This window comes from Melitaea cinxia, chromosome 25 (assembly GCF_905220565.1).
Source record: "Melitaea cinxia chromosome 25, ilMelCinx1.1, whole genome shotgun sequence".
NCBI classification, from domain to species: Eukaryota; Metazoa; Arthropoda; class Insecta; order Lepidoptera; family Nymphalidae; genus Melitaea; species Melitaea cinxia.
Window position 1 is genome coordinate 4,984,896 of NC_059418.1, and position 20,351 is coordinate 5,005,246.

General features: G+C 32.4%; 1 protein-coding gene across 1 annotated transcript; it reads left to right on the plus strand.

The window, feature by feature from the left end:
* Nucleotides 1–249: 249 nt before the first annotated feature.
* Nucleotides 250–12,068, plus strand: LOC123666260. The gene is made up of 2 exons (XM_045600430.1): nucleotides 250–376; nucleotides 6,269–12,068. The coding sequence occupies exons 1-2, from the start codon at nucleotides 348–350 to the stop codon at nucleotides 11,862–11,864; spliced, it is 5,625 nt and encodes a 1,874-aa protein (XP_045456386.1). The 5' UTR covers nucleotides 250–347; the 3' UTR covers nucleotides 11,865–12,068.
* Nucleotides 12,069–20,351: the final 8,283 nt, after the last annotated feature.

Sequence of the window (20,351 nt, forward strand, 5' to 3'; positions counted from 1 at the left end):
AGATATAGACTTTTAATGAGTTTTTTTTTTAATTGAAAATGGTGCTTGTCATGTCGTCCTATTTTTAAAAACGTGATCGGGGTCTGACGATTGCTTGAAACGTATTTGATTGATTTTTTTCTATTATATCTTAATGCAGATTAATCGTTTTTTTTTTTGTTGGCGAGTAAACTAAATCAAAACTCTATTTTAAAGCGTATCGCATTGTATTGACAGTGGAATGTCACCTTTCAATCGTGTTGGCACCGAACCTAAGCACCTGATGATTACGCTGTAGTAAGATCGTTTTCATTCAGGTATTGGCGCTACATCAAACAGTATATAGATTTTTTTTTGGTCATTTCAACATGCGTTTTTACCTTCTTTACAAAAATCAGTAAGGATCGTTTTTTATGGATGTGCTTTATGTGTTTTTAAATTGATCTCAACTGTGTTTTTCTAACAAAAAAGTTTTGTGGATGTGTTTATTGTGCTTAACTGATTAAGTACTTACTTTAATTACTGCTTTAAACTAAATGTTTTTAAAACGGCGCTGTGTTTTCGTTACGTTCATTTTTAAAATATGAAAGAAAAACTTTAATTTTTATTAAAATAGTTCCAACTGTTTCTGTTATTAAGCTTTTTTGCAAGGCTTATAAATTATTTACAAATTTAAATAATACTAATTAATGATAGCCTTCATTTGAATATAATGTAATCAATCTTTTATAAATGTTAAAATCGTTTTACTTCTGATTATTATTATTAGAACTAGTGGTCGCCCAGTGGTCGAAATTCGACAATAATTAATTTAAATTATAAGTTTGAACATTATTAAGGTTCTGTTGTCAAAGACTATACTTCTATAATGATAAATAAAAGTGTATATATGCGTGTTGTGTCAAGTATGTGGTAGTGCGTGTAATGTCTTTTTATTGATTTAATGTATATGCTATAATTTAAGACGAAGTCGCGGGCACAGCTAGTAAAAATATAAATTAAACAACCAAAAAATTATGAGAATAAAGAACTTTTTTTAAAGATTTCAATTCGACTACAGACTTTGACAATTATCAAAAATATCCGTGTTGTGTCAAACACATTGTAGTGTGTGTAATGATTTTTTTATTGATCAAATGTGTTTTTATGCATAAGTTTAAAAAAATATTAGCATTCTGCACTCCTTCTCTTTACAAACTATAGGTGTACGAAATTTCACAGTCCGCCGTCCGCGCAATTTTCGTAAAAAGGGGTACAAAGCTTTTGCTTCACATATTAATATATACTCGTAGAAGGTATTAGAAAATCTATTTAATTTTATTAATTAAAAATATTTTAATAAACTATAAAAACGGAAGCGGTTCCCAATTCGACTGTATTTTTTTATCTGTGTTACCTCACAACTTTGTTCTGGGTATACCGATTTTAGTGATTCGTTTTATTTTCTTCGAAAGCTGATGCTTGTCATGAAACCACTCATTTAAATTTTATCGAGATTTGACGAGTACTTCTAAAATGATGCTTAATACTAATAAATAATTAATATTGTATATTTAATTGACTATCACTATCTAATATATAAATTGTATTATCATTACATTGGAGCACATTTCCGCCACATTGGAGCAGCGTGGTGGATTAAGCTCTGATCCTTCTTCTACATGGGAGAAGAGGCGTATGCCCAGCATTCGGATATTACAGGCTGAAGCGAGTAGCGTAAGCGTATATACGTTGTATTTACTCGTCGATTTAAATTGAAGTTGTTTTTTTTATTGCGTGCAAACAAAATATGATTTTTATTTTTTTTTATTAGATAAAATTTACCATGATTTTTGAATTTGAAATTGAAGTTTTCGAAAGAATAATATATATGCGGCTAGAGGCTTTTCTAAATTCACAAAATTTCTTTTATGATAAACAGTATGGGTTTCGACCAAGACGTAACACGTCATCAACAACTATAGAGGTTGTAACAAAAATTAAACTACATATCGATAGGAAGCAGGTAGCATTGGGTATATTTATTGGCCTGAAAAAGGCGTTTGATACTGTGAACCACGAAATTCTTTTGAAAAAAATACAATCTATTGGCATCACGGGATCAGTGCTTAAAATGATAAAATCCTAGGGGGAGACACAGAGTGATCCACGAGTGATTACTTGCGGTGTTCCCCAGGGTTCGATTTTGGACCTTTTGCTCCTTTCTTATATATATAAACAATATCCATACTTTAAATCTCCGAGGTGATATCTCGTTATATGCAGATGATACTAGCTTATTTTACTATGGAAATAGCTTAGAAACTAGTGTAAAGGATGCTCAGAACGATTCGGATATCTTGAATATTTGGTTCCAATCTAACTTGCTTACAGTAAACACCTTAAAAACTAAATATATCGTATTTGTTCCAGAAAATAAAAAAATATATATCTCAAAAGGTGTCTTTAACAATAAATAATCAAGAAATAACAAAAGTTGACCAAGAAAAATATTTAGGATTAATATTGGATAGTAAATTGACATGGAAACCATATATCCATAAAATTAAATCCAAATTAACTTCTTTAATGGAAGCTATAAAAAGCATCGTCCGATGTTTGCCACATGATGTACGTTATATTATATATAATTTTCTTATTAAACCACACATAGATTATTCGGTTGAAATCTGTAGCTCAGCGGCAAAAACAAACTTAGAACTTTTACAAGTAGCACAAAATAAATTAATAAAAATTTTATTTAAATACTAGCTGACCCGGCGAACTTCGTATCTCCTAACACAAACTTTATCGTATGGTATTAAAGTTCAAATTGACTTTTAAGTATTATCACAAATCTTTTGTATGGGAGTATAGAAAAGTGTTGTTTTTAGACTTTTTCAGGAAATTTAAATTTTTTTTTTTAGAATTTTTCTCTCCGTACGAACCATCCTCGTACTTCAAGGAATATTTTAAGAAAAGAATTAGCGAAATCGGTCCAACCGTTCTCGAGTTTTGCGCTTAGCAACACATTCAGCGACTCATTTTTATATTATAGATAATTTCTTCACATCCAACCAAATAATTTAATATGTTCATCAAACTTATGTTTATTATAATTGCTTATTAATATGTAAAATATTAAACAAGGACTTACAATCTAAAATAACTTTTACAAAAAAAAAAAAACAAGAAATACAAAAAATGAAATTAAGATCTGCCAATGATATGATACTTTATAGACCACGCACTAACTATGGGAAGAGATGTGTAATGTTCGAAGGTACCCAACTGTACAATAAACTTCCAAATGACGTTAGGGAAGCTAAATCGCTTTTTAGTTTTAAGAAACTACTCAAAAACTATATAAAAAATCGAATAACATAATCATAATTATTTATAAACTAAGCTCTAATTATTTCAATTTCATAAACATACCTATCTAATTAAAAATTAAACTACATAAATGTCATTAAATAAAAACTAAACTACGGGTTATGAAATTTGGCAAGGAAAAAAGGATAATAATAATAAAATATTTTTTTAATTATAATAAAAAATTACTCAAATTTATAATACAGCAAATCAATTAGGTAATACGTTTTCACTTTAAAAAAAAATACGTATATTAATTTTTTGTTATATAATGAAACATAAAATAACTCCTTAACAATGACACTTCCAGTACCACCACATATTTCTGTTAACTGGTGTATATACAGGATGTCCGGTAACCATCGGTAGGCTTTTTAAGTGCCAAGGTGGTAGTGGGACTGTGATATTCCTTAGTCACCTCTTACGACACCCACGGGAAGAGAGGAAGTGGCTATATTCTTTAATACCGTAACCACACAGCATCCGTAGCCACACAGCATTTCACCACGATTGCCCGTTGACCCGCTGATTCAGAGCCTATATTAGAGTAGGTGACAAACAAATTGAACGTTTATTAAAAAACTACGTATTTAAAATTGTTGTTTAAATTATTAACAACACCCTAACTACCCTAAAATACACTTTCACTGATTTTCGAAATAAAATTCTTATTACCCGACTGCCAAGGAAGGGTTATGTTTTTCGCGCGTATCTTGTATGTATGTATGTATGTAATATTCTTTACTACCTCATATTTCCAGAACCACTGAACGGATTTACATAATTGAGGTATCGTTAGGTTCGTCTTAGCTGCCCAAGTGTTCTTAGATAGGTGACATTAAAAAAAATCAAACATGGCGGCTGCGCGAAGCCATTGTAGTTAATGAAAAAAAATTTTTTTCTCGAATACTACAATATGGGTATCAAATTGAATGAGGGTATAATACAAGGATTTTAAAAAGGTATGTCATGATTATTATTACCGTAATATTAATAAAGAAATACATACAATATTAAAGTTTAAAAAATGTGGACTTTGCTCTTTCCCACGCCTATGCCATGCCAAACTCGCCTCCTAGGCGACGATCAACTTCGGAGTGTAGCCTTTCTAATAAAATACAATGGTAAAAAAAAAACGTACAATTAAAATTACAAAAAAAAAATTAATAAATGTCACACCAATTTACAATTACATTAATAAAATCAATAACAAATACATAATACCAAATACAAACAAATAATTTTAATAATAATTTCACTATATTAAAACTAATAGTTGTTGACTTAAGCAGTCACCTATTTGCTAAGGGTCAGGCTTACGTTGCTTTGAGCAGAGTGAGATCTTTCTCCGGGCTTGCTATCAGTTCTCTTGACCCTAAAAAATTACTTAATCAACCACATGATGTAAACTGTTTTAATGAATTGAACCGATTACGTAATTTGTCTGACTAAAAATACACAAATAAAATAATAATTAAAAAAAAAAAAACAAAAAAGCCGCCTGCGTGAAGAACAACTAATAGAAAATCAACTGAAAAAGCTGGAACAAGAAAAAAATTCAATATGCACACAAAGTCAGCGAAATAAATAGAAACAATATAAAAAAAAGCATCAAGTAAAAACGCATTATTAGATATAACTCGAAAAGTAGTTGTTAGATCTCAAATAAATTTAAATGGGACCAATTGGCACACACAACCTTTCGATTAAAACAAAATTTGTCGAAATCGGTCTACCCGGTCAAAAGTTCTGATGTAACATACATAAAAATAAAAAAATAAAAAAATACAGTCGAATTGAGAACCTCCTCCTTTTTTGGAAGTCGGTTAAAAAAAGGAGGAGGCTACTCAATTCGACCGTATATATATATTTTTCTCCTCCTATAAGTAACGATCAGGTGTTTATAATAATAACCATGATTTAACAGCTTGTTCAAATTATTTTAAACACATATCAAATAGTATGATACTACTTCGTGTACAACACATACACCAACACGTACACCAATAAATATAACTACTTAACATGAACAATTCAAGCCCTGAAGTCACGTTTAACCCAAAACATAAGTACCAGGTAACTATGAACATTGAAGAGATTCTCCACTTGTTGCGCTTTGAGCATCGTTCATTTCGTGATTGCTATTGGTAAATTTAACTTTATTCATTACGATACAAGATTCAAATTCACGTAAGTATGCTAAATCTAGACTATATTAATGATGGTTTATATCACTGCAACTTGGCCTCTTTTATCCGGTTCTGTTGGTAAGATTGATAAACCAGGGCACAAAGTTCGCCATGTCAGCTAGTTACGAATTCATACGATTAATCAGGAGAAAAAAATTAATTATATGACATAAGGTTACCCTTTCAAATACTAGACATTATATTATAAACCCAGTCCACTCTCCACTCTGGTGTAGTGGTGCCTCGAGATAGATATTTGTATATGTAAAAATATTTATTTTTGGTAGATACCTACAAGGTACAGCCTGTATCCAGTCCTCCGTACTATGTGAAATTTATAATTGCTAACCGCACACAAGTTTGTCATTTATAATTATAATCTTGTACTGAATGATACGTTTTGACTGTAAAAGATTTATAATCGCTTCAATGTTCTTTTAAATAAATACTTTTAATTTATTTGTAGGAAATTAATACAAAACAATTTAGAAATAAATCGTTAAGAGTTATAGTTTTAAAATCTAGAACGACTGAAACAATTTTAGCCAATTCGTTTGTGATGTCTTCTACTTTATAGATGGTTCTTAAAGAATCCAAAAAAAAAACCTTTCAAGGTTATGCGTCAATTTCAGTGTATAATAAAGTATTCATTATTTATATAGACTTTTGTAATATGAAACAATACAATGTAGTTTTATAATCTTGTTAGATAATTTACTAATTATTATTATTATTGTACATTTCAGTGGCCTCTACGACCCAGTACTAGATGACACTGAACTGGTTTACGTACCAGTAACACAAGAAGAATGGCAAGCATCTAATAATTCTGAACAAACACAAAATTTAAGTTACAGTGAAAAGCAAAACTATGAACAAAGAAATGGAACAAATAACGAAAACGTTTTCAAAACACAAGCGAAAGAAACTCTTGATACAGCTTTCCAAGATCAAATCAGGATGAATTTAAAAGATACCTTTACCCAAATCGAAACAGAAGATCTTCCCCCACAAGCGAGATTTAAATTACCTATTTCTGATGAATATGATCCAGAAGGTAAAAAAATGTCGAAATTACGCAGACTATATGAAAAATTTTTAAATATTGATCTTACGAAAGTCCTTAAACAAATGAAGAATGACGACAATAAAACAAATCAAGGATTGAAAGATGTAAAACAAGATGTTATTAATAGAGATTTTAACGCAGAAGAAATACGAAAACCAAATGAAATGATCAAAAAAGATTTTATGTATATGGATGAAAATATAGAAAATTTTACCAAAGAAACAGCCGTCAAAATTGTTGAAAAGAGCATCAATAAAGCTCTTTCAGCTCAAACGAAACAAAAAACTAAAACGCAAATTAAAAATGAAATCACACGAGCTGAGTATGAAATACATAAAGAATCACCGTTTGAGAATTTTAGGCCATTGAATGAGTCAAAGTTTCAAGAAAATGAAAGAAAATCTAATTATTTCAAAGACGAACACAAGCAGGAAACTATACATAGTTCTGTACGTGATAAGGCACAAACGAAAAAAGTTACTTTTAATGTAGATGAATATAAAGAAGAAGAGAGTTTTTGTAATAAAACGGAAAACGATGTAACGAATTGTTTAGAAACAAATGGTAGATTAACACCCGAAAAAAGGAAATTATTAGTTCAACAGGACATTGAACAAGTAATTCAGCCAGGAACTGTTCGCGATAGATCAGAAGTCTTCAGGAAATATAATATAATGAATGATGTTATAGAAAAAAGTGACTATAAATATGAAAAATCGAATGTTAAAGGAAGTGAACATGTGTTTTCAAAAACTAAGCAAGCAAAAAAAGTTTCACAACAGAAAGCTTACAAAACAGGAGCTCAAACAATACTTAACATACATCGTGCAAGTTGCTCTTTATTCAGCAAAGTATTGCTGAAATCATTTCTCTCACAATTCACCAAATTTATGATACTTTTATCTAAATTTATTCAAATAAAACCGGAATATTATTTTAAAGAAGAAAAACATTTTAAACAAAGGCGAGAAGTAGAACATTCATCTCTTTTAAAAGAAGGAGAACTTATTGTAAAGAAAAAACTATCTGGGGCAAAAATAGCTCAAATCGAGGGAATGAAACCCGTTGATTTAACAGATAAAATGAATGTCGTGATATTAGAGCTCCAAAGAATGTCAGGAAAAGAGGAAGAGCTTTGCCAAAAAGAGTTTGATGAGACTGAGTATAGTGAAACAGATTTTGAGAAGATGGATTTCGATAAGGAAGAATTCAATAAAAATGAGAATTATTGTGAAAAATATCAAAGAAGCAGCGAGAGTACTAGGCCTTGCAGTGAAAATAAAATTGATGAAGATTGTAAAGATTCTTCTTACGAATATAAAACAAAGTTTGACGAAAAGCAAAGTAAATTTCATACTTATGAAACAACTAAAACACAGTCAATGGAAGTTCGTGAAATTAGATCAGAAAAACGTTATTCTGAATATAGATCTAACAAAAAAGAATCTAGTCCTTGTAATGAAGTGCGAACTTACGTTAGAGACGCAAATGGCAATATTATATATATTGCTATAGTAGAAGCTCACGTATATACTTATAAAGATGCCATTTTTAGAGATTATATGCGCCGATTGTCGGAGACTAAAAATGTAATAGAAAAGTGTGAAATAAATAAGCAGAGCGACGTAACAGACAGCACTAATAAAATTGATATCTATGTTGATTTTGGTGATACTCGTAAGTTATCTCTTGCAAGTACTGTCATGGTACCTGTTGAAGAGTATGCAACTGTTCAAGAAATGGAAAATACCAAAGTAAATTATATAAGAAGTACTACAGATTTGGAACATGTAGCAAAGAAAATTGCAGTACAAAATATCACGCAAGTTATTGAACCACTACTAAAAACAGAGGTTGATATATATGCCAGTAAAGGTGCTCGTGCAGAGATACAAACGCCTGTAAATACAATAGCTGAAAAAACAGAGATATTCACAGAACAGGATCAAATGTTTTTCCAGGCTCAAGTATATGTAACCCAAAAGTCATATATGTCAATCGAAAAACCTGAGAAACCAGCAGTTGAAATAACAGAAATATCTATAGATGAAGATAATAGTGAGATTATTGAAGAAGAAAAGGTTAAAAAAGAAGAACCTCAAACTGTAATCGAGCCTCCAGTTAAGTCACTCGCTGAAATATCTGAAGTAATAATAAACGAGGACCACGTAAATGAAATTGTGATTCCTGAACCAAAGCTAATTAAACCTTCTCCCACCATAGACATATCTACTAAATCAGTCGCCATCGTTTCTGAAGTTGCCGTTGATGAAGCTAATTTAGGTGTGCTTGATGTACAAAAAGCTACAACTAAGACATCAAATGCTCTTGTAGAGAAAGCGTCACTGGCTGTGGCAGAAACTATAGCCATTTCACCAGAAATCGGAAGTGAGTTTTTAAATAATACTGAAATTCGAAGACAATCAGCAGCAATAGATATAAGTAAAAGTATGGCAACTGAAGTTCTACAAGTTTTGTTCGAAGAACCAATAAATGAAGAAATAAAAATAGCTGAAACCGAACATAGACAAAGTCAAACGCATATAGAACAAAAATTTTTAGCTTCACCAGTGACAACTACAATATTAGTAGAGGAACCTTCACAGGAAAATCTTATAATGGCTGAAGTAGTTGAAAAGTTACCTCAGAGTTTAATAGAAACAAGTGTTCTTATGGTCCCTGAGACTATTGCTATCGAACCAGCAGGACCAAAAGATGAATATTTGGAAATTCCTAGTGAAGCAGCAAAACAAACGAAATCTTCAATTGAATCACCCTCATTAACTGTTGCTGAACTTCTCGATACACTATCCATAGGACCCAAAGAAGGAGAAATTGAAGTTAATGAAATTTCACTAGAAAAACCTAATATAGGTTTAGATGTTTTAAAGTCTTTTACTACAACTGTTGTGTTTTTAGAGGACCAACACGACGAGTTACAAGTTCCTAAAATTGATATTAAGGCAGCACAGACCGAATTAGAAAGTCCTCATCATATTCTAGCTGAAGTACTAACAATAATACCAGAAGGTTTGAAAGAAGGAAATCTTGTAATCGATAAAACATCAGAAGAAGAAATAAGAGTGAATTTTAACAAATTACACTCAGTAGAAACAACAAGTGTGTCTCTTGGAGATACGATAAAAGATATTTTACCAATGCCAAAGATTATTGAACAACAGCCGCAACTCAAAATACAAGAAAACAAATTAAACATCGCCGAAACATTATTATTAATACCGGAAGAGCCTAAGGATCAAGAATTCAATGTTGCAACAGTAAAAACTCAAGAAGCGCGTATTAATATTGAAGAATTTAAAGCTGCAGAAACAGAAATAATAACGTGCGAAGAAATTGCAAACGAAAACTTAGATTTACCGGAAATAATTAAAAAAGAAGTACAAACATCAATAGTAAGTTGTCCTTTAGCAGTTGCTGAAACTGTAACGACCTCTTCTATAGAATCCGCTACTGAAGTAGGTACTCAAATTATACTAGAAAAGGCTTTAAAATCGATTGAAAAGGATGTCAAAGTAGCGCTGGAATCAGTGACGCCAATATCTCACACAATTATAACGTCCATTGAAGAAACAAACGATTTAAGTGAAAAACTAAAATTGTGTTCCCAATCAGCTAATGTCACGTTTGTGGAATCATCTGCAGCAACGATCGCAGAAACTACAGCTGTAACTGCAGCTAAAGAAGAAGCATTTAGAACTTTTGACTTGAAGTCTAGAGTAAAAATAAGGGAAATACCGATAAGAAAAATACAAGATGTAAAAACTGAAGATATTGAGTTGAACTATACTGTAGAGCTACCGAAGGACGAAGAGGTCAACGAAGTATTTGCGGAAGTTACATTGACCAAACAAAAAAGTCCACCAGTTGAGGTATTCGCAGAATACGAAGTTAATGAAAAGAAAACAACAGAAGTAGATTCTAGTATTTTTGAGTCAATAAAACTTTTGAAAAAACATGTTCAGGAATTTAAATCTATGGACGAAAATTTCAGCTATACAGCTCTTATTTCAGACGTTCAACTTGAGAAAAAAGTGGAGGAAGAATTACTAGAAATATTACAATCATCAAAAATAGAAGATATTACTAATTTCACGTTTCCATCGCCTACATTAATACCCATTATACAAGAATACTTATTTAGACTTAGGGGTCCAAAATTAAGAACATTTAAACATATGGAGGATGTGTTTGAAGAAGCAACATTGAGACTAAAGTCCAAATATCAAACAGCTACCGTACAGAGTTTTGATACAAGCTTGACTTTAATATTACAAGATATAGCTGATTCTCAACTTCATCCGGAAGCAATAGAAGTTGCAATGGAAACGACGGAACGTATCTCTGAAAAAGATAGCACTATGCAATACTTTGATTCTAAGAAAATTTCTAGATCATTAGAATCTAGTGTTCATTCATCCGAAATACAAAGCTTACACACAGAAGTTGCTGTTGCAAGGGCAGCAACAAAACAAACTATTGAAACAGGGATCGATGTAAGTGTATTGTCTATCGAAGAAGAACCAATAGTTGAGTCTAGGAGAAGAATGTCAACAGCTCAAAGAACGAAAAAGACTATGAAATCAGCAGCTATAGAATCTGATTCAGTAGTAGCTGAATCGGAATCTGCTATTATGCAAATTTCTGATGCCAATCAATCACAAATGTATGACAAAACTTCTTTGGAAGCGGAGTCGAGAAATGCTAGATTGGAAATTAATGACATTCAAGCAGCATCAGACATATCCAGGAAAAGTAACTATATTCAATCTAAGAAAGCTGCAGCATTTTCAGTGGCAACTACCTCTGTTGATGAAGAAAATGCACTTGAAAGAAGTAACTCATCTACAATAAACGAGTCTAGCCAAAAATTAGAAATAAGAGCTGATTTGACAGCCGATGAATCTGAAGTTATTACCAATGGTTTTACACCATCCCCACCACTATCGCCGCCTACTCCTCTGACTGATGAATACATATTCAAATTTGATATACCACTGCCACGTATTACACGATACGTTGAGAGAGATTGTTCGTATAGTCCTGAAAGTATTGAAGATGATATCATTTTAAAATGTGGTTACATACCACATATAATAACTAGAATTGAACGTATAATATACAGTCCGCCTTTGCCAACACCTCCAGCATCGCCAGAAAGGCAAATCGTTCCAATTTACAAAAAGCCTGGTTTAAAAGGTGGATCGGGAGATTACAGAAGTAGTAACATTAGTTTATTCAAATACTTTTGTTGATATAAAAACAGACAAGACTTATTTAGTCATAACAAAAACTACAATTAGGTAAAGTTTAGTTTTAATTTAGATATTAATTACGATTTACTTTGTTAATAACTATCACATACCAGTATATCGCGAAGGTTATATGCTCAGTACTCTTGGTAGATAAAAAAAAATGGCTGTCTGTACAGTCGGTTTACGGACGATAGTTTTACGTGATAACATCATAAGAAACCTTTATGAATTGAATTGAATTATTATTACTGAATTATTTTGAACTGCTAGCTCTGACATCACGCGAGAAGAGAGATAAAATAATATGTCATGAGCCAACGCTTGGGCCGATCGTGCCTCTCATGCACGCTCAGGCTCAGGCGAAACGTGACACTTTATCGTGCGTGCAGCCGATGTTCATCGATTTATAAGACGTTATCACGTCATAAAGAAATTGAATTTTTTATATTAAGTACCCACTAAGAATATGTACTGAGAAAAAATTTCAAGTTTAGTACACAGAAATAAACGAACGTGTTCGCGATTATTGAAGCTACACCTTTTCCTTAAAAGTTGAAGACAACTAAAAGAAATATATTGTATTTATAGTAGTTCCTTGAAGTAAGAAGAAGTTGCTGTAAATTTAATAAATAAAGGAAATAAAGAAAATTTAGGATATAATTCAAAAAGATAAAATTTTGAAGACATCCAATTTCGAACGAACGAAGAAGGAAAATAAATAAAGAAAAGAACTTAATATTATACAATTTAATGTAAAAAAAAAACAACTTGTTGCATTTGTACTGAAAATGGACGGTAAGTTTAAATAATTATAAGTTACTCGTAATGAGTTCCACTTTTTCGTTTCTTACACTCACTTTTAGAATATAATGACTTTCTGGTTTGATATTTTTTTCGAGAGCTTTCCTTTAAATTTGAGCGCAATTTGATGTGTAATTTTTGAGTTATCCCTAATCGTGTCGTGTGTCATACTTGTCGATGTAAATTAAAGTCAGTTTTGTTTTATTTATATTATATTCCAAAATAATAATACTTTCATTATTATAATTTACTAACGACCCGCTCCGGCTTCGCACGGGTATAAAATATAATTATAGCCTATGTCATTCACTGAAAAAATGATTAAAATCGATCCAGCAGTTTTGATTTATTCATTACTGCCCGTAGCCCGCACTTTAGAGTATAATTGTGTTTGCTCGCAAACGAAAAAAAATCGACTTCAATTACATCGACGAGTAATACAACGTAGATCGACGAAAAAATAGTCTACGCTACGCTAAAAATAACTACGCGTTATCAAAGATTACTCAAAAAGTGGTTATCAGATCTCAATAAAATTTATATATGACCACATAATAAACATCAGCTTTTGATTAAATTAAAAATTATCAAAATCGGTACACCCAGTAAAAAGTTATTGCGGATTTTCGAGAGTTTCCCTCGATTCCTCTGGGATCCCATCATCAGATCCTGGTTTCCTTATCATGGTACCAAACTAGGGATATCTTATTTCCAACAAAAAAAGAATTATCAAAATCGGTACATCTAGTAGAAAGTTATGCGGTATAATACAACGTAGGTCGACGAAAAAAGCGTCAAGTAAAAACGCATTATTAGATATAACTCGAAAAGTAGTTGTTAGATCGCAAATAAATTTAAATGGGACCAATTGACACACACCACCTTTCGATTAAAACAAAATTTGTCGAAATCGGTCTACCCGGTCAAAAGTTCTGATGTAACATACATAAAAAAAAATACAGTCGAATTGAGAACCTCCTCCTTTTTTGGAAGTCGGTTAAAAAGCCGGCCGGAACAGCCGCAAACACTACGCACCGCAATTTTTAAATCTGTAATATCTTCGAAAGTATTCATTTAAATCATATGCTGTAAAGGGCCATATAGATCTATATTAAATCAACAATGTATTTAAGGTATTTAATTAGATAAGAATTAATGCTGTATTGGTTAAAATCGCTTTGAAAAATAAAACTTTCTCTTCAGTCACTCTATTTATTAAAAAAAACCGCATCAAAATCCGTTGCGTAGTTTTAAAGATTTAAGCATACATAGGGACATAGGGGCAGAGAAAGTGACTTTGTTTTATACTATGTAGTGATGATACAAATTTTATATATTCTTTTCAGAAAAAATAAATATACAAAATCTTGTTAAGACTGATAGAGGAAAGGAAGGAGTCAAGGAAAAGACGCAATTAATGCGTTGATAATAATATAACAGGACATATTATGTAAGTACAATGAAACCAAAACATGCGTATTAATAGATATGTTTATGATAACAAACAACAAATATTATAAAATATTGTATTAAATCGAATACAATATTTATTTTTTGGAGTTTACCCCTTAAGAAGTGATACAGGTGCGCAGTATGAAAAAACTTTTGGGAGGGAAATTGTGTGAAAGGACTAAACAGCAGTGACGCTGTGATTGACGCTTTACAGCGCTTTTAAAGGTTTTCCATAATTTACGTGACACATCAAGGGGGGATTAAGGGGTTCAAGAAGTGTGACATTGTGTGGCAAGGGGTCCAAAATATTGTGATATAATATTTCAAAATATAATGTATACAAGTAGGTTTATGATTGTTAGTATGATATAATTTTATTTTTCATACCTATGTCGGATTGCTACTGATTTTATTGAAATAATTTTCAAAAGGGAATAAAAATAATGTTAAAACTGATGTTTTAATTTAATAAATAATAATCTGTAGGTCTAAAATTGCAAAATATGTGACGTCACACTAGGTAGAGGAGGTTGGAGTAGGTTTTAGGCAAAGAATACCACCAAGGTAGACTAAAAAATAGTTAAGCATGTTTGTATTATTAAAGATAACTCAAAAAGTTCTTATAAGATCACGATCAAATAAAAAAGAAACTACATGACAAGCGCCAGTCTTCGATAAAAAAAATAATTATATACTAGATCGTTCAATAAGTCCCGAGACTAACCTGGAAATGGCGCATATATTAAAAACTCTTTTGATTTTTAAAAAGTACTGGCTATCAATACAAGAATATGTGTCAAATTTTTAAAAATGGAACAATAAAATTATTGATTTTGAAACATTTAAGTGACGCTACGGTTGTAATTTCGATACAATGGACAAAAACGAGTTTCGCGTGTTGATAAAACATTGTTTTTTAATGGGAAAAAATACCGTTGAAGCACAGCAATGGCTTATAAAATGTTATGCAGGATCAGCTCCCTCTAAAGCAACCATTTGTCGGTGGTATGCCGACTTCAAACGCGGTCGCATGGACACCAATGATGGGGAACGCTCAGGTCGTCCAAATGAAGCAGTGACTCAACAAAATATTAACCAAGTCCTCAAAATCGTATTGGAAGATCGGAAGGTAAAAGTGCGAGAGATAGCCGAGATAGTGAAGATTTCAGCTGGTAGTGTTTTCACTATTTTATATAAAAATTTGGCCATGAAAAAGCTTTTTTCTAAGTGGGTGCCGCGTTTGCTTACAACTAATCAAAAGGAACAACGTATCAATGATTCAGAGCGATTTTGGCGCTGATGAATCATAATAAAAAGAATTTTTTACGTCGGTATGTAACAATGGATGAAACCTGGATATACCATTTCACTCCGGAATCCAATCGGCAGGCAGCGGAGTGGAGAGCGGCTGGTGAAAGCCGCCCGAAGCGTCCAAAGACTCAGAAATCGGCCGGTTAGGTTATGGCGTCTATATTTTGGGATGCGCATGGAATACTTTTCATCGACTACCTTGAAAAGGGGCAAAATATAAATAGTGACTATTACATGTGCTTATTGGAGCGATTGAAGTACGAAATTGCGGATAAACGGCCTCACATGAACAAAAAGAAAGTGGTTTTTCACCAGGACAACGCGCCTTGTCACAAGTCCGTGAGAACGATGGCCAAAATTAACGAATTGGGCTTCGAATTGCTTCCTCATCCCTCTTATTCGCCAGACTTGACCCCCAGCGATTACTGGCTGTTTGCAGACCTCAAAAAAATGCTTCAGGGTAAGAAATTTGACTCAAATAGTGAAGTTATCGCAGCAACGGAGGCTTATTTTGAAGCCAAAGACAAATCGTTCTACACACATGGGATAGAAAAGTTAGAAAAGCGTTGGAGGGACTGTATCGCTCTTGGACGAGACTATGTTGATGAATAAAAATTAATTTTATAAAAAAGACCTTTTTTTAGTACTTAGTCTCGGGACTTATTGAACCACGTGTTACATCAGGACACCCAGTATAAAGTCATGAGGTATAATAACAACGTATGTCAATGAAAAATTAATCAATTAAATACATATTACCTACTAGGGATAACTCAAAAAACATTTTACAAATCTCGATTAAACTTAAATGGGACCACACGACAAGCACTAACTTTAGATTGAAAAAAGAATGATTAATTCGATTCACCCAGTAAAAAGTTCTGCGGTAACACACATAAAAAAGTACATTTGAATTGAGAACCTCCTCCTTTTGGAAGTCAGTTGAAAATGTTCTTGACGTACATATTTTTACCCGACTGCCAAGGAAGGGTTATGTTTTTCGCGCGTATCTTGTATGTATGTATGTATGTTTGTATGTAATATTCTTTACTACCTCGTATTTCCAGAACCACTGAACGGATTTACATAATTGAGGTATCGTTAGATTCGTCTTAGCTGCCCAAGTGTTCTTAGATAGGTGACATTAAAAAAAATCAAACATGGCGGCTGCGCGAAGCCATTGTAGTTAATGAAAAAAAAAATTTTTTTTCTCGAATACTACAATATGGGTATCAAATTGAAGGGCATAATTCAAGGATTTTAAAAAGGTATATCATGATTATTATTACCGTAATACTAATAAAGAAATACAATATTAAAGTTTAAAAAATGTGGACTTTGCTCTTTCCCACGCCTATTCCATGCCAAACTCGCCTCCTAGGCGATGATCAACGGCCGTGAGTCGGAGGCATGAAATTGAAGGATAAGTCAAATCATTCTCTCTTTGTGCATGTCTCCGACTGCATATTATCTACGACGTTGCATAAAGTTTCGAAGGACTACCGTAGTAATATATTTTAAATGTACAGCACAAAATGTTTGATATTGTTTCTATTTATTTCGCTGACTTTGTGTGCATATTGAATTTTTATCTTGTTCCAGCTTTTTCAGTTGATTTTCTATTAGTTGTTTTTCACGCAGGCGGGTTTTTTGTTTTTTTTTTTAATTATTATTTTTTGTATCATTTAATTACTCTACTGATTAGAATTCTATCCTACTTTTCTACATTTCTTGGTTTTGTGATGAAGTGATTTTGTATAAAAATTGTGTGTGTACTTATGTACGCACGCAAGAAGTTATACTTCATTGGTTAGCTAATTTCACTTTGCTATATTACTTTTGCTATATTTTCCTTATAACAGATATATATCAATAATTGTAGCTATCAGTATATAGTCACCTACAATTCTAATATATAAAATTCTCGTGTCGCGGTGTTTGTAGTTAAACTCCTCCGAAACGGCTCTCATGAAATTTTGTGTGCATATCGGGTAGGTCTGAGAATCGGCCAACATCTATTTTTCATTCCCCTAAGTTATAAGGGGGGGAAAAAAGAAATATTTTTCAATTATGCTTATTTTCAATTTTTACATGTGCTATCTCCTAACTTTTTACAGGATTTACTGATTTTGGTGACTATTTTTTTAAATCGAAAGTTGTTACTTGTCACGATATTTAATTTAAATTTGATCGGAAACTTACGAGTTTCGAGTTGTTTGAGTTATGCCTAATACGAGTAATGCGTAGGTATATAGTTAATTTATTATATTTTCGACTACCCACGTCGTATTACGTGTCGATATAAATTGAAGTCGGGCTTTTTTTGATTGAGACCAAACACAATTATATTTATAGAAATAATTGAATGAATGAAATAACTACATAATTGGCGTTGCAATAAAACACATCATTGTTAACGCTGCCAAATGCCATGCATAATTAAATGTATTTTTATTCTAGTTTACTGATCATTGGTTAACGATACATTGTATAATCGTTTTACGTTTATAAGGTCATTTCAATTAAACTAGATGGCGTTAGTAGTATGATTCAACCAACACGTTGATTGTCATATGGAATTGTAAAAACACAGAGCATATACAGACATACGGTAAAGCTATTGTTATTGTATGTTAAAGAGCCCTGATAAAGTTTATCTCGCACATAAGATACTGATAGGCTTTATAAGTAAGATGTATACCAAATCCTTTTACTAATACACGACACCTTTTGGAATCTTGGGTGGCGAATAAATTTCTGATAGTTGAAGTGAAGTTTGAAGGTGAAAAGAGAAAATATATCATAAGCTTTTATTTGTTGTATACCGTTTTGTTTCGCGTATTTTTATCAGCACTCGGCTCGGCACAGCAACTCAGCAAGTTAGGGTGTTAAATCCGGTAAAATCATTGATTTATTCATTTTTATGTCTACATACATACATACATATAATCATGCCTCTTTTCCGTAGGGATAGGCAGAGACCACTTCTTTCCACTTGCTACGATCCTTACATACTTCTTTCGCTTCGTCCACTTTCATTATTCCCTTCATACATGCTCTTCGGTTTAGGGTACTCTTGACCTGGCCTTTTTTCAAGACGTCCCTTATTTGGTCTCGGAACGGCCGCCTAGGTCTACCCCTTCCAACCCTTCCATCCACATTTGCCTTATACAGTTTTTTCGTCAATCATTCTTTACTCATTCTCTCGACATGAACAAACCATCGAAGCATACCTTTCTCAATTTTCGTCACTACATCTTTTTTCAGACCATTACGTTTCCTTATCTCACTATTTCTTATCATTTCACTCTGTTTAACTCCTATCATACTTCTTAACGCTCTCATTTCAACTGCATTTATTCTGCTTTCATGTTTCTTCTGCCATACCCAACTTCCGCACATGAGTGTCGGAACCAACACCCCCTCATGCACAGCCAAACGAGCCTTGTTAGACACTTTTCAACTGCTCATAAACGAAATCTGAACATTTCTGAACGAAATTAAAAAGTTTCTTTGAACCAGAGAGTTATTAATCATGGTGTTTTGTTAAACAAATACCAAAATGAACAATTTATTAAGGTTAAATTAATTAAGAGTGTAAATTAAACGTAAGTCTAAATATAAAACATTTTCACACATAAGTCCATCATTGTTTGGCGCTTATTCAATACAAAAAAAAAAAATTGGCAAGTGCAGAAGAAATTTTTAGTATATACCCAGTTGTGGTCTCAATCAGACGCCTTATGTAAGTAGACAACCTGCCAGCTATTTATACCTATTTTTAGCCTTAGCATGCTAAAATGACCTAGGTATATTTTTTTGAGGAAATAGTTTTTGTTACACCAGCCTGTTACGGCAGTTTGCAGTGGACCTGCGTTCTGCTCAGCTGTAATATGATAATTGAGTTGTAGACAGCAAATATTTTTAAATATACACCATATTTTTTCCAAAAGTTTGAGGTAAACAAGTTCACTGGAATTTTAACATTAAAAATGAAGTATTTCGTTTTATAATTTGACAATATTTTATACCACTCTCATACTTTCATTTTATAGTCATACAAGCTCGCTAAAATCACTTTAAATTTAAACCATTTTTAGCCTACTTCCAAAAAAAGGAGGAGGTTCTCAATCAGATTGTATTTTTTTGATGTATGTTACTTCTGAACTTTCGGATGTATTGTGTGTGCTATATCTAACAATGCATATATATATAACTCGAAAAGTACTTGTTAGATCTCAATTAAATTTCAATGGGACCAAATGACGCACACCCACACTACCTTTCGATTAAAAAAAAATATCAAAATTGGCCACCCAGTCAAAAGTTCTGATTTAACATACATTTAAAAAAAAGAACAATCGAATTGAGAGCCTCTTCCTTTTTTGGAAGTCGGTTAAAAAGTTCATCCAAACATAGAATCTTCCTGTTTTTAACCGACTTCCAAAAAAGAAGGAGGAGGTTCTCAATTCGACTGTATTTTTTTTTATGTATATTACATCAGAACTTTTGACCGGGTAGACCAATTTCGACAAATTTTATTTTAATCGAAAGGTGGTGTGTGCCAATTGGTCCCATTTAAATTTATATGAGATCTTACAACTACTTTTCGAGTTATATCCAATAATGCGTTTTTACTTGACGCTTTTTTCGTCGACCTACGTTGTATTATACCGCATAACTTTCTACTGGATGTACCGATTTTGATAATTCCTTTTTTGTTGGAAAGGGGATATCCCAAGCTTAGTACCATGGTAAGGAAACCAGGATCTGATGGTGGGATCCTAGAGAAATCGAGGGAAACTCTTGAAAATCCGCAATAACTTTTTATTAGGTGTACCGATTTTAATGATTTTTAATTTAATCGAAAGCCGATGTTTATCATGTGGTCACATTTAAATTTTATCGAGATCTGATAACTAC